Source organism: Patiria miniata, unplaced genomic scaffold, assembly GCF_015706575.1.
Source record: "Patiria miniata isolate m_02_andy unplaced genomic scaffold, ASM1570657v1 HiC_scaffold_5, whole genome shotgun sequence".
Lineage (NCBI taxonomy): Eukaryota > Metazoa > Echinodermata > Asteroidea > Valvatida > Asterinidae > Patiria > Patiria miniata.
In genome coordinates, this window is record NW_024037072.1 from 22,326,823 (window position 1) to 22,339,518 (window position 12,696).

At 38.2% G+C, this 12,696-nt stretch overlaps 1 protein-coding gene across 1 annotated transcript; it reads right to left on the minus strand.

Annotated features, from left to right (window-relative positions):
- Positions 1-439: 439 nt before the first annotated feature.
- Positions 440-10,464, minus strand: LOC119741793 (3-oxo-5-alpha-steroid 4-dehydrogenase 1-like). Its single transcript, XM_038217689.1, has 6 exons — positions 10,181-10,464; positions 8,524-8,697; positions 5,926-6,092; positions 4,978-5,079; positions 2,847-3,000; positions 440-2,002 (listed from the first exon to the last, which is right to left on the minus strand). The coding sequence occupies exons 1-6, from the start codon at positions 10,333-10,335 to the stop codon at positions 1,936-1,938; spliced, it is 819 nt and encodes a 272-aa protein (XP_038073617.1). The 5' UTR covers positions 10,336-10,464; the 3' UTR covers positions 440-1,935.
- Between the last annotated feature and the right edge of the window lie 2,232 nt (positions 10,465-12,696).

Sequence of the window (12,696 nt, forward strand, 5' to 3'; positions counted from 1 at the left end):
TTTTAAGCGCCTTGATTTTCCGTAAATTTTGACGGATTTAGCGCCATACAAGAATTATTATTATAATTATTATTATTATTATACGTTTAAAGGTATCACCAAGGAGACACGTTATCGTAATTTCTTCGCACGATGGGAAACATCGGTCTGAAGGGAGACATTTTCATGTCTCCCTAATGTCAGAGCCCCCCTTTAGAGGCACATTTTTGCTGTCGCAATTAATTTATTAATTTATAATTGTTGCTCGTGATCTAATTTGTAAACATACCGAAATTCGTGGGAAAAGGACAAGGAAACAAATTTGTGCACAGGTCTAAGGGAATATCTCCCAAAATTAATGTCCAATCCAGGGTAATCACTATTATTACTACAGATTTTCACGAACAGCACAGCTGTGTTGACTTTATACAGAAAATGTATACATCCAAATCCACCTGATTCTCCATGTTTCCTTTTAAAACCTGTTAACGAGGCCGTTCTGCTGCGATTTCAGTCTAAATAATATTTTTGGAGGGAAGGGGTGTCAAGAAAAGAAGTTATTAACGGAATCCGTTTTACAGTGGTGGTAGGAAAACAACATTTAATCAAATAATTACTTATGTGCTAAACTCTTGTAACTTTCAATCAATCCTGCACGATTGTAATCATTTTTTTAAAGTGTTGAAAGCGCCGTGATATTTCAAACGTGTCGATCCATCGATTGAAATTTTAAAAACTCGTTATGAGTTACACCATGAATGTAATTCATTTCTCGCTTGCTTTAGAATTGCATACATTCCGTAATTAACATTTAATGCAATGTAATTGAAATAACACTCTAACGTTGTGTACAGTACCCAACTCTGATCTCAAACTTGTTACTGCAGTACGACGATAGTGTGAAGTAATTACATCTGGGGTACACATTTTGGTGGCTCAAAGTACAATATAGTCATGTCTTTGTATTATTGGCCTACGGTTCCACTGCACTAAATACGTGCTAATAGGAAACAACGCAAAATCTGACACAAAGAGCGCCGCCTTGTGAAGCTCAGGAGCAAGGCGGCAACCTTTTTTTTTAAACTGGAAATTAAAGATTACTACTTCTAGAACGATTTTCTGTACAATTATACCAGAGGTAGCTCGTCATATTTTTTTATATTCCCTCTCCCAAAACCAACCCTAAAACGGTTGCCTATCCTGGGCCCAGGCCTAAGTAAGCCCCCCCCCCCCACCTTTATGCGAAATACACCCGTAAGTTGGGCTTTATTCGAGCAAAACTATATACCCGAGTTAGAAGCCACGAGTCACAAAGTAATGCCTGATCTCTATAAATATTTGTGCAATCAATATCCCAATATAGGCCGCAAGGCCCTTTTAATCAAAATTATCTGTGGGATTACAAAATATTTTTGAGCTCGCGCGCAGGAATTTACAGCTACATCGTGTACTTACTTGCGTGCAGCCTTAGGTTTAAAAAAGTACTTTTTAACTGATTGCTGATGGACATGCAAATTTGACATCAGATGAGAGGAAATGGTTTTAAATATAATACTTAATATTTCGAAGAAAAAAATGTTACTTGGGTTTTCACCAGAAATGTTATGGATTTCTGATTACGAATTTTATCAACATCGATGAAACATAACTAAAATTAAATAGCTATAGAAGGATATGACAAAGTAGCATACCTCTTTCTGATAGAAGATTAGGATGCTTTCATGCAGTATTTAAATTCACCATTTCGGGAGTTTAGGGAAAATACGTTGAGGAACAGCTAATCTCCACTTTTTTTCGCTTTCGTTTTTCAGATTCCACATTAGAATTAATTTTCAATAACATGCGTAAGTATAGCCTAAGAATTTAATCCATTTGACAACCAGTAGAAGCCGTAACGTTTCTGTCAAACGTCATGCCATGTGTTGATCCAGCTAGAAGTGAATATCTCCGGCACGGTCAAAGAAGGAACGGAATGAGGACCTTTCTGTTCTTAGGGTAATCTTCAAATTTGTCCAGGTACCATCTGCAATTAGACACAACAAAATAAGGAAAATGAACGTATAGATATCAACCGATCGAGGTCTTTGAAATTTGCTGCTGCGTTCAGCTTTGGTTGTGGTTTTTGTTTTGGCTTTTGGATTTGCTTTGCATTTCGCTTTTCTTTGGTTATGGCTGAGGGGTTTGATTTGGATTTGGATTTGCCTTTTGATTTCAATTTGGCTTCGGACTTTGATTTGAATTGAGATTTGGCTCTGGCTCTGTGTTTGGCTATGGATTTGGCTTTGGTTATGGGTTTGGCTTTGAGTTTGGATTTCAATTTGGCTTTGATTTGGATTTGGATTTGGCTCTGACTTTGGCTTTGTGTTTGGCATTGTGATTGGCTATGTGTTTGGTTATAGACTTGGCTTTGAATTTGGCTTTGACTTTGTATTTCAATTTGGCTTCCGACTTTGATTTTCATTTGGATTTGGCTCTGACTCCAGCTCTGTGTTGAGCTATGTGTTTGTTTATGGATTTGGCTTTGAATTTGACTTTAGATTTCAATTGGGCTTCGGACTTTGATTTGGATTTGGATTTGGCTCTGACTCTGGCTTTTGCTTAGCTAAGAGTTTGGTTATGGCTTTGGCTGTGTGTTTGGTTATGGATTTGGCTCCTGATTTCACTTTTGATTTAACTTTGCCTTTGGCTTTATCTTTTGCTTTAACTGTGACTTTGACTTAACTTTGGGCTCAGGTTTTTTATAATTTCGTTTTGCCATCAATGACTTTGCCTTTGGTGTTGGTTGATATATTTTGAAAAAGGCTTGCATTAAAAAAGGATCGGACCTTGTATTTTCAATTTCATATTTTTTTTTATTACACTCTTACCGATGATGAGCAAACGCCTTGATCAGCCCGATGTAGCCAGCCGTGAAGAAGGCGAACGCCACGCTATGCAGTGTCCAACAGGCTAAGGCGAAGCCGCTCCACTCCACAATCTCACCGAAGTAATTGGCTCCTGAGACATACTCGAACAATCCGCCTACAGGGACGGTAATGCATCAAATTAATTGGCTTGTGAACTATAGAGGCGCTTAAAGGGAAGATACAACATTTGCTAACGTCAAAAAACGAAGTAATCAAATTATCACGAAATATCTTACTGGATTGTTAGGGAAATACATTCTTAAGCAACCTGTATAATCGTGGCTCCTGGTGTGCTGACATTTTCAAGAAAAAAATGTATTTTCCAACGCTGGTCGGCCGAACAGCGTTGGAGAAAGCTGTTTTTTTTTCTCAAAAAGTGCCCTTAATTTTTCATAATTAGTTTTTCCGCATTTTCTTTGCAATTGATTACACAGTTATTGTGAAGGGGTATAAGCCTGCCGGACTGATTCTCTAACCTTACAATTCCCCCAAGTAGACAAACTGCTCCGTTTCATCTTAAGTGAGGTCAGGGAACCAGACTACAAGAACATGATGTTTTCCTTGGTTTTTCCAGCATCTTCAAGCCCAAAACGTGAAACAAGTCAGTTTAACAATATTTGCTATGATATTCTAATTCTTCAAATCCATTTACTTTTGAAAATTTCAGCAAGAGCAAAATGTTGTACATTCACTTTAACTTGATTTCTTAAAATGTGCATAACTTTTGTTATATAGTTTTACTTCAGATTCAATCTTTGAATAATATATGGTCGGGAGCTCAAAAGGCTTATGACCTCTCAACTCAAAACTGCTGTTTTATAACCACACAAAAGCTGCCTTATAATATTCATTAAGGGATCATTTCCCCTGTGTAATTTATTACGTGGCTGTCAATGAAAGAAAAAAAAATTGTCTCTTGGGTGCTATCCTGGGAGGCCAATGACGTCCAGAAATCTATCTTACTATCTAATTGATGTGTATGAAAGCCGTGCAGGATAAAGGACATAAAAATATACACAATGTAAAATTTAAAGTTGACATTAAATCTTATTAATGATAGCAAAATATTTCATCGAATCAGGACCCGTATTTTTTTTAAATCAAATTGAACTCAGCTGTATCAAAATACAGCTGAGCTTTTGGCTTTAGATTTGGCTTTTTACTCGCAAGTCACTTCATTTGGTTGGAATATCTGCCTTTAAATTTGAGTTAAATTGACAAACAATTTTCAAGGTGCACTCAAAGTGACGAGAGGAGTCACAGCATTTGTTTGATTTTTTTCGTCGAGAAATTTGTCGAGACGTTCACATCTCTTGTAATGTCATTCAGGTGCGCAAAAATAAGGCGCCAGATTATTATCGGGGCCAGGCGTGTTTTACGGAAGATTTTTTTTTTTCGCGGCTGGGAATATTTCGAACAGCGAGGTGTCCTGTTAAGATTGCATCGGTGTTCAAGGTGAGGATTTGATTAAGAAAACACTTGGCCAAAGGCATGAGTGTTTCGTAGCTGATCTTACGTGGAGATGTTTTCACGGGGTTGTCCTAAACGAATTGAGTGATTAGGTTGGGATATTTTTGAAACATCCAAGAAATGCTGACTTCGGTATTGTATAATTTGTGTATAGGTTGTCTCTTTTAATGGAAAGAAAATGATAAAAACGTTGGGGCAGTGGTCTGGAGCAATTTTCCTTCTAAAATGCAAATAATTATGTTCACATTATGTATTTTTAACTCGTTCTCCGTTCTTTATATAAACATTTATTTGCTGAAATTTTGCCTTCATTTCTGTATTTCTATATTTCATTTTATTTATCGGCCAACTTAAGTTGTTTGGGCTTTTAGATCCAAGTCTAGCTAATCAAAGTATTGTTGCCTGAACGAGCATGACAAACGTTTAGCCACATTACAATCAATCATTAGGATGTATACTATGGCTACTTTTCACTGATAAGGTAAAACTAGCTTGAAATTTCTCCAATTGTGCCAGGCAATGATGCCTAATATTCTGCAAATATTCACATAAAAGAAAGATTAATTCCCGCCGAATCTAAGACATATCTGTTTTAAAATCAACAGCTGAGACATGGGCTTACCCCTTGGTATTTTGTAGCCCGTCTCTCCAGGTTTCCTTAGATTCCTCAGGATATGATCAGAATGAACGTTGATGGCCATACCGGTGAAGAATAGAACCACACCTGTCAAAATTAGGATAGTGTCTAAATTAATATACCTCACCTGTTGTCTTGGGGTGGTTTCGGTAGCATTGAAGGACAATTAACAGAATGTGCCCAAAGTAAAATAAGTGTCTTGAGGCAAGGCATTTCCGGTGTATCTCACAAAAGAACATTAGACCATCACTCAAGAAAAAAAAAAACTTTTGATATTTCTCATCGGCTAATGATAATTTGATAACGCATTAGGCACGTGGAAGACTTTACGAAAGCTGCTCTGAGTTAAATAATGAAACAGCCGTCATTTCATTGAATAACGTCCACAATGTGAAATAAATGTTTGAAATATACCCCAATAACCTTTACAAGTAAGCAGTGCTGTTATAGGATCCGTATTTTCTTTGGGGAAGGGTATATTTTTGGGGGGAGGTGGTGGGCGGGGTTAGTTTTTTTTTGGATATTGGACTCAATGGCAGTCTCTCTCTTGTTTGTCTTCTCCGAAATCCGAGGGGGCAGGGGGAACGTGGGGGGAAGGAGGAGGGGCCGGGCTAAGGTCTCGAATGGAGAGCCTTGCATCCAGTGGCTCCCCTTAATTACGCCATTTGATGTAAGGATGCATCCTTTATGCACCCTTCTCCTTTCCTGTTTTTATCAACTGAACATGAACATTACGAAGTAAAAAAAACTAGTTCTTTTAAAATAACTTGAGAATAATACTTGAAAACACGGCCTCTTTTTTTTTTGCTTCCCTTTTATAAAGCACCCATGTGACACACAACTGGTAGCAGTGAAGGTAAAGAACATTAACGACGAAACCAAATCTCAGTTTCCGAGGGCTTAAAAGGTACCAATCAGATACTCAATTCTTACCAATGATAAATCGTGGGCCCGTCAACCAATTGGCGTCGTACACTGCGTATTCAGTGTGGTAACGGCCAATCATGTAGCCATTCAAGGCACAAAAGGTGGCCGACATCCGCAACACATGGGCCGGGATTTTGCTGTTGCCCTTTATCATTAAGCCGTAGATAAATGTCCTAAAATATAAAAGAAATGAAGCTTTCGTGCAATCAGACAAAAACAATTACACCGTTAACAAGATAGGGTGTTAAGACTTGCCAAAGTGTCTAACTTGTACAATATTCACTCGATTTTAAAGGTTTACCCCCAAAAAGCTAATTGCTAACAATGTTTCAGAAACAACGAAGAACGTGTGAGAAATAGAGAATTGGGAGTATTTTTGTGTTTCGATAATCTGTCGAAAGTTGGGACTGGCAAACAAGTTCTCTGCGCACAAAAGAAAATCAAACGCTCTCTAAATTCCAAAGAGTGAAATTAAGGACTAGACGTTTTAGAGTGAAAATCACTCTCATTTTCGATTGACATAGTCTGAAAAATGAAACACTTCCGTCGAAGCTCGAGTGAAACCTCGATCTTTACGATTGAAGACATTTCACTCTAAAACGTCTAGTCCCTAGTTTCCGACTGTGGGAGTAAATCTTCACTCGAATGAAGTGAATTTTTACTCTTTAGAATTAAGGCCAAAAAAAAAAGTCTCCGGTTTTTGGTATGCGCGCGCGTCGCCGTAGCCATGCGCGTCGGCAAAATGAAAAGTTTTTTTTTCAATAAAAGATGATGTCTCAAAACCGCCGAACTAACTGGTTTGAGTGGAATCCTGCTGCTGCACAGTTTTAACATGTTTTTAGATGGGGTTATGATCGAGAATAAGCTTTATGTGGCCTCTCTGGACTCCCATATATTTGCACTAAGTGTAGTCGGGCACCATTTGCAGTCATCAGCCGACATTTGAAGCAAAAAAAAACAGGTAAAAAAAAAGCCGCGTCGCCGCACCACTTTTTGGGCAAGCTCCATACCAGAAACCGGATACTTTTTTTAGGCCTAAGAGAGCGAAAAACAAAAAATTAACATAAAGTTTAGAGGGTATTTCAGTATAAATTTGATGTGAATTAATACAGGGGGAAAAATATGTCCTTTGTGCCCCGCTCACCCAAAAAATCCCTCTGTCTGTTACTTCATCGGCAAAAAAACCCACATGACATTGAAACCCGTACGTATCCGTACTGATGTACAAAACTCATTAGGTTTACGTTTGCAGGGGCGTTGCGAGCTTTTTGCCGATGAGTCCACAGAAGAAAGGAGTGTTTTTTACGCGTACTCGTGCCATCCATTTGTAGCATTTTCATATTTCTTTTTTGTCTGTAAACCTTGAAAGATCGTACACTTTGTGTTTATTGACTAGAGCTGAATCAGCAGAAGCAAGTTTTAATCGGATTCACTTCTGTTAGGATTCTTACGGACATGGCCCAAATTGAGATCCGTTATTTTGCTCGGGGCTTGAACCACCGTTCCATGGACATTGCCGTTGATGTTTAATCAGGCACCATCTGGGAAATTAGAAACTTCGTGTCCTTGGGCAAGGCAATTTGTAGCAACTTGTCATTCAAGGCGGCAGCAAACATCCTGGAATTTTATCTGAAGCGATCGAAGCGATGAGAACTACCTTTTGCGTAATGAACTAACAACCTATACTCGGACTAAGGTCTCGGGGACAAGTATATGGGCCGTCTTCAGCGCGGGGTAAGATGTGAGTGTTGACGACTGGGAAAGATGTAAAAAAAATCCTGACTTTTCCAGGCGTTAAGCCCGGTTCATACTCGGCGCGAAATCGAAAGCGAACGTGAATTATTTTGTGACGTCATGGCAAGTATTCGCGCTGCGAATTCGTAAAAGTTTAACTTATTTCAACTCGTTTCATGACGTCAAATTCGCTTCGCATTCGCATGAAGTATGAACCGGGCTTTATGATTCAAAAGGCGAAAGAGGGATAGGACGCAATTCGATACAGGGTGGCGCTGTTCATCATAGAAACTTGCATGCGCCCTTCACGTTCATTTCCATCAGTTAAGGGTTTCAGCTTTGCAGTAATTATGTAAAACATAGCAAGTTTGTAATCTGGTATATAATAAGCCAGATTCAAACATTACCTTCAACATTGTGTTCTAATGTGATACAATCATAACGCTTCAGTCAAATTAAAGTACAGGTCTTTAATCTGTGTCTTGAACCAGAAATCATCAGTAGCAAATACTTGCTGTAACGCCATAACCTTTGCTGCGAGATTTCCATTGAAAATTGGGTAATAAATGTAATGTGGTTTGGACGAATGGATTGCCATGGTAACTTCAGTAGTTGGAGTAATTGTAGACGAGACTGTGTACAATGCTTTGATATAGAATTTTGGGAATTTCTTCTTGCCTAATGATTATTGGAACCACTGTAATCCGTGTGTTAGTTTTCCATTACTTTTTGGGCCATAATCGAACATAATCACACATTACAATGTCTAATTGCATCGCATCTGGCTTGTATGTTGAAGTGTCACATGCAATGTCTTCTCCCTACCCTATATAACGGTGAGCAGGCTCTTGGGAAATTGCTCCGCCTTACCTTTGTAAATAATGGATGACCATCAATGAGACGAGTACGATGTTAACACGCGAGGCGTTCCTACTGACGTACATGCAGTAGCATGGAATGAGGAACGCATAGGGATATGTCAGCAGGGCGGCTAGCTTGTTGCTGATGAGTCGCTTTTTGGGACCAGTACTGGAAGCTAGATATCTGGGGGGAAAAATCAGAAGCTGGTAGATTTACGTGAATTGTATAACGGCTTTAGAAGGCATATACAGGATCATTTGCTTTTCATGCATTTTGTTCGTTTCCAACACCACTTAAAATCCGAAGAATGTGCGAAACCTATTAAAACACGTTAAAGTTTCAGCTCAGTGGATATGGCTATGCACAAACGTTTGATCACGAAACACGAATTCGTATATATATATATTAAAGAGGTTGTGGAATGCTGAAAGTCGTTTTGTTTTTTTATATTTTCTTATTGTAGAGTAGACCCATATATGTCATAATGACAAAGTCCCATTCTTTTGTAATGTGCTTTCATATGTTTATACACCTGAAATTCATCGAGTAATTTGTTGGTCGGCGAGCGCATAATTGAAATCAACAGTCGTCGGGTTCTTCGTAAAATGAGAAAAATCGTGACGAAATGAACAGGACTCGTTTATACTACGCTGTATCGGGAGTCCTGTTTACTACGTCACGATTTACTATGTTTTGTTTGCTGCCCCCAGCGACGACACAAATTGCACGTTCGGGTCGAAACAGGACCTGAAAAAACAGCTCTCAAAAGTATACCTTTTGTACTCATTTCATGACAGACACAATAGTCGTTTTTATTTCATCACACCTTAGGCTACATATACTCGAAAAATGACGGAAATGTCTTCCAGCATTCCACAACCTCTTAAAAAAAAACCAGTCAATTAACTGATCGTTGGAAATCACCTACATTTATTGGTTTCTTCCAAATGAATGCAGGCCAGACGGAATAATTTCACGGAGTGTTTAGTACCAGTACGATCTTTAGAAAAACAAGTAAGCTTTTTGATAATAATTTGGTAGGTTAATATTGGGATAAATGCAAATGATCCTACGTGCCTTTGAATTTTCTCTCATCTAATTATAATTGACATGAAGTCATTTCGCTTGCACTGGTCTATTCCTGTTTAGGAAAAACAACGCAACGTGGATTTACTGGGAAGTCAATCACACACGAATAACTTTATCAAATCATTTGAACCGTGCCGAAATACGAGCTCCGGCGTTTCCCGGATACCGCCGCATACAGCTGGATGTTGTAAGATTTTGTTCGTGCTCTAACAACATTTGAAAATCTAAATTGTTGAGTGTGCATATATCAATACACCACGTGAAAAAAATGACTGGACTTCGGACTTAGAAAGGGTAAAGAATATACCTGTAGTTGTTGCAAAGTTGTATGTAATTCTAACTTGTAAGCCATAACTACCCTTACAAAAAAGTCCTATAGGAATCCTATACGAACATTTAACATGTCAACCAGCACTCCGGACATATTCACATATTGTATATTACATGTATACTTTTGAATACCTGAATTGCGTACGGATGGAGACCAAACAGCACACGAACTGTTTACATCGTGTTCACATACGTACGCATACAATCCTTAACCACATTTCCTATACGGTTACAGTTTCAACCTTACCTCGGACATTCTGGTGTTCTGTTCTCTAGGGTAGTGTATATACCAAGGGCCACCATTATAATGGCAATGGCACCCAAAATCCCTCTCTCGTAGCCTCCAATCCAGCCTAGAATTTCTCCGACAACACCTCCCAAATCTGCTAGTACCTCCGTCATGATGTCTTGTGAATGTATCAAATCAAATGAAAAGAATGAATCTCTGAAACAGGTCCTTCGACTGGCTCACACTAATCGTTTCCATGCAGATTTCAACGTGCTGTTTTCGAACTGTGTTAAAACCAGGGTTAGTCAGTGACGACAGTGCCTGATCTTTGTCCTAACATAGCTCCCAATATAGCTGGTAATCTTTACAATCTTTGAACTTTATTAGGTGAATTGACCCAGGATCTATTTTGTTTTTTAGGAGAGGTGCTTATTTGCAAGTCTATACATGTGCATGCATTTAACGGACTGCTCAGTTTGACCTGTTCAAAGTTTGAAGTATAAAAGGTCAAAGGCCAAGGGAGTATTGATTTGTGTCTTTCACTAAACTTGTGCAATAAACTGTTTTGAAACCGCATCGAACCGTGATAAAAGATATCTGCGATTTTCGGGAGTGATGTACGGAAGACGGATAGTGCCACTCAATAAGTGTATATATTTTTTTGTACGTGTGCAAATATTTTTTTGTACAGCGGCCGCCACTTATTATGTGGCGGCCGCATGTGGCGGCCGCCAGATAATAAGTGGCGGCCACTGTACAAAAAAATATTTTCACACGTACAAAAAATATATTCACACTTACTGAGTGGCACTATCCGTCTTCCGTAGTGATGACCTGTCACATAATTAAAAAAAAAAATCCTCAACACTGTTTTTGTAAAATCCCTCTTTCTACGGCTTACCGGAAGTGACAGTAAACATGCATCATGCATACCACCAGAAATCGTCTGGAAGTCAATGGACTGGGACAACTTAAGCTAACGTTGAACTATCCTAGGTATATTACGTCAGGGGAACATTTCTGAACTATACATGTTGGAATTTAATTTTATATACTGTTCATGGCCGTGTTTCAAGGGGGAAACATATTGAAACTCTGCCAAGTGTTTATTTTTTGTTCATTGGACTTAATTTTGTATTAGGCAGCTGATGGTTATACGGTATGACTGCCAAAACTGTGCACCGCGTTGAGTTTTGGGTATCACAATCAACTTATTATGACGATCTGAATAAAATAGAGCCAACATTTTGTACTAAGAACCATGCGAAACTGTGTGATTTTAACTATTCATAAGATGGAATTTGCGTTGGGTGATGTAAATTTAAAATTAGGTTTTTTGCCCTTCAGCGACGTTAAATCACTGTATACTCAGTGTGTCACCTCCTGAGAGAAAGTTGGAATGATTTTATTGGCTGTGTGATTTTACTTTTGAAAAAGACAAAGATCATTCTGCAATGAAAGTGGAGATAAAGATGGTCTACTGATCTTAAGCACTTCGCACATTTTAGACACAGGAGAGTTCTTTATTTACAGTTTTTATGCGTTACAGTTGAGAAAGTTGGTTTATTATTGGATACAATACTTAGTAATGCAACATTTGTAGCGATGGTGTCCAATGTAAAGAGTAGTACGTCCATGAAAGTGAAAGAAAGAAACGCAAGGTAATGAATTAAACAAAACTCAAGTGATTTGTAAACATCAGGCGTCACCTAATGGATGGGCTTGAGTTTCCTCGAGACTGATTCTAACGACAAGAGGGCAAAGTTCTTATTTGATTTTCTCTTGAGAGTCGTCTCAATGTTAAATGTAAAAAAAATACGATTTTTTTTCCTTTCCCTTTTACATTTTGATGTAACTGTTTCTATTGATGTTTTGCATTTTTCATTGGCATTTATATATATCTTTTTCAGTTTTATTCCATTACCCATTTCCAATTTAACACGATTTTTTATCATTTTATCGCAAAATACCTTACTGAATTGTTAGGGAATGACAGTCTAAAGCATTCTGTAACATCGTGGCTCCTGGTGTGCTGACATTTTCAACAAAGTTGATATTTTGGAGAAAACTGGCTCTTTTTTTTAAATGCTTCTATTTGTTCATAATTAGTTATTCCGCAATTTCTGTGTCATTGATTACACAACTGTGAAGGGGTACAAGCCTGCTACACTGATTCTTTGACCTTATAGAATTCCCCAAAGTCTATAAATTGCTCCATTTCATCTTAAGTGGGGTCAGGGAACCAGACTACAAGAACTGGATTGCTTTTCTTGGTTTTTCCAGCATCTACCAGCCCAAAACGTGAAACAAGTCAGTGTAACAATATACGCTATAACATACTAATCCTCCAAATCCATATATTTCTGAAAATTGCAGCTAATGCAAATGTTGTATATTTCCTTTAAGGTATGCGATTGCCAAGTGAACGTATTGTCAACATGAATGTACTGTTTTACCTCTTTTAAATTAGGTCAAGCCATTACTGTTACAATCGATCCATGTATTAATGTAATCATGTAATGAATTAATCAGAA

Excerpts from the sequence above, each read along its gene's own strand:
- LOC119741793 (XM_038217689.1), bottom strand. The coding sequence starts at position 10,335 with ATGACGGAGGTACTAGCAGATTTGGGAGGTGTTGTCGGAGAAATTCTA. Across the intron at positions 8,698-10,180 it reads AGAACACCAGAATGTCCGAG|ATATCTAGCTTCCAGTACTG; the intron begins GTAAGGTTGAAA and ends TTTTCCCCCCAG. Across the intron at positions 5,080-5,925 it reads GGGCCCACGATTTATCATTG|GTGTGGTTCTATTCTTCACC; the intron begins GTAAGAATTGAG and ends TAATTTTGACAG.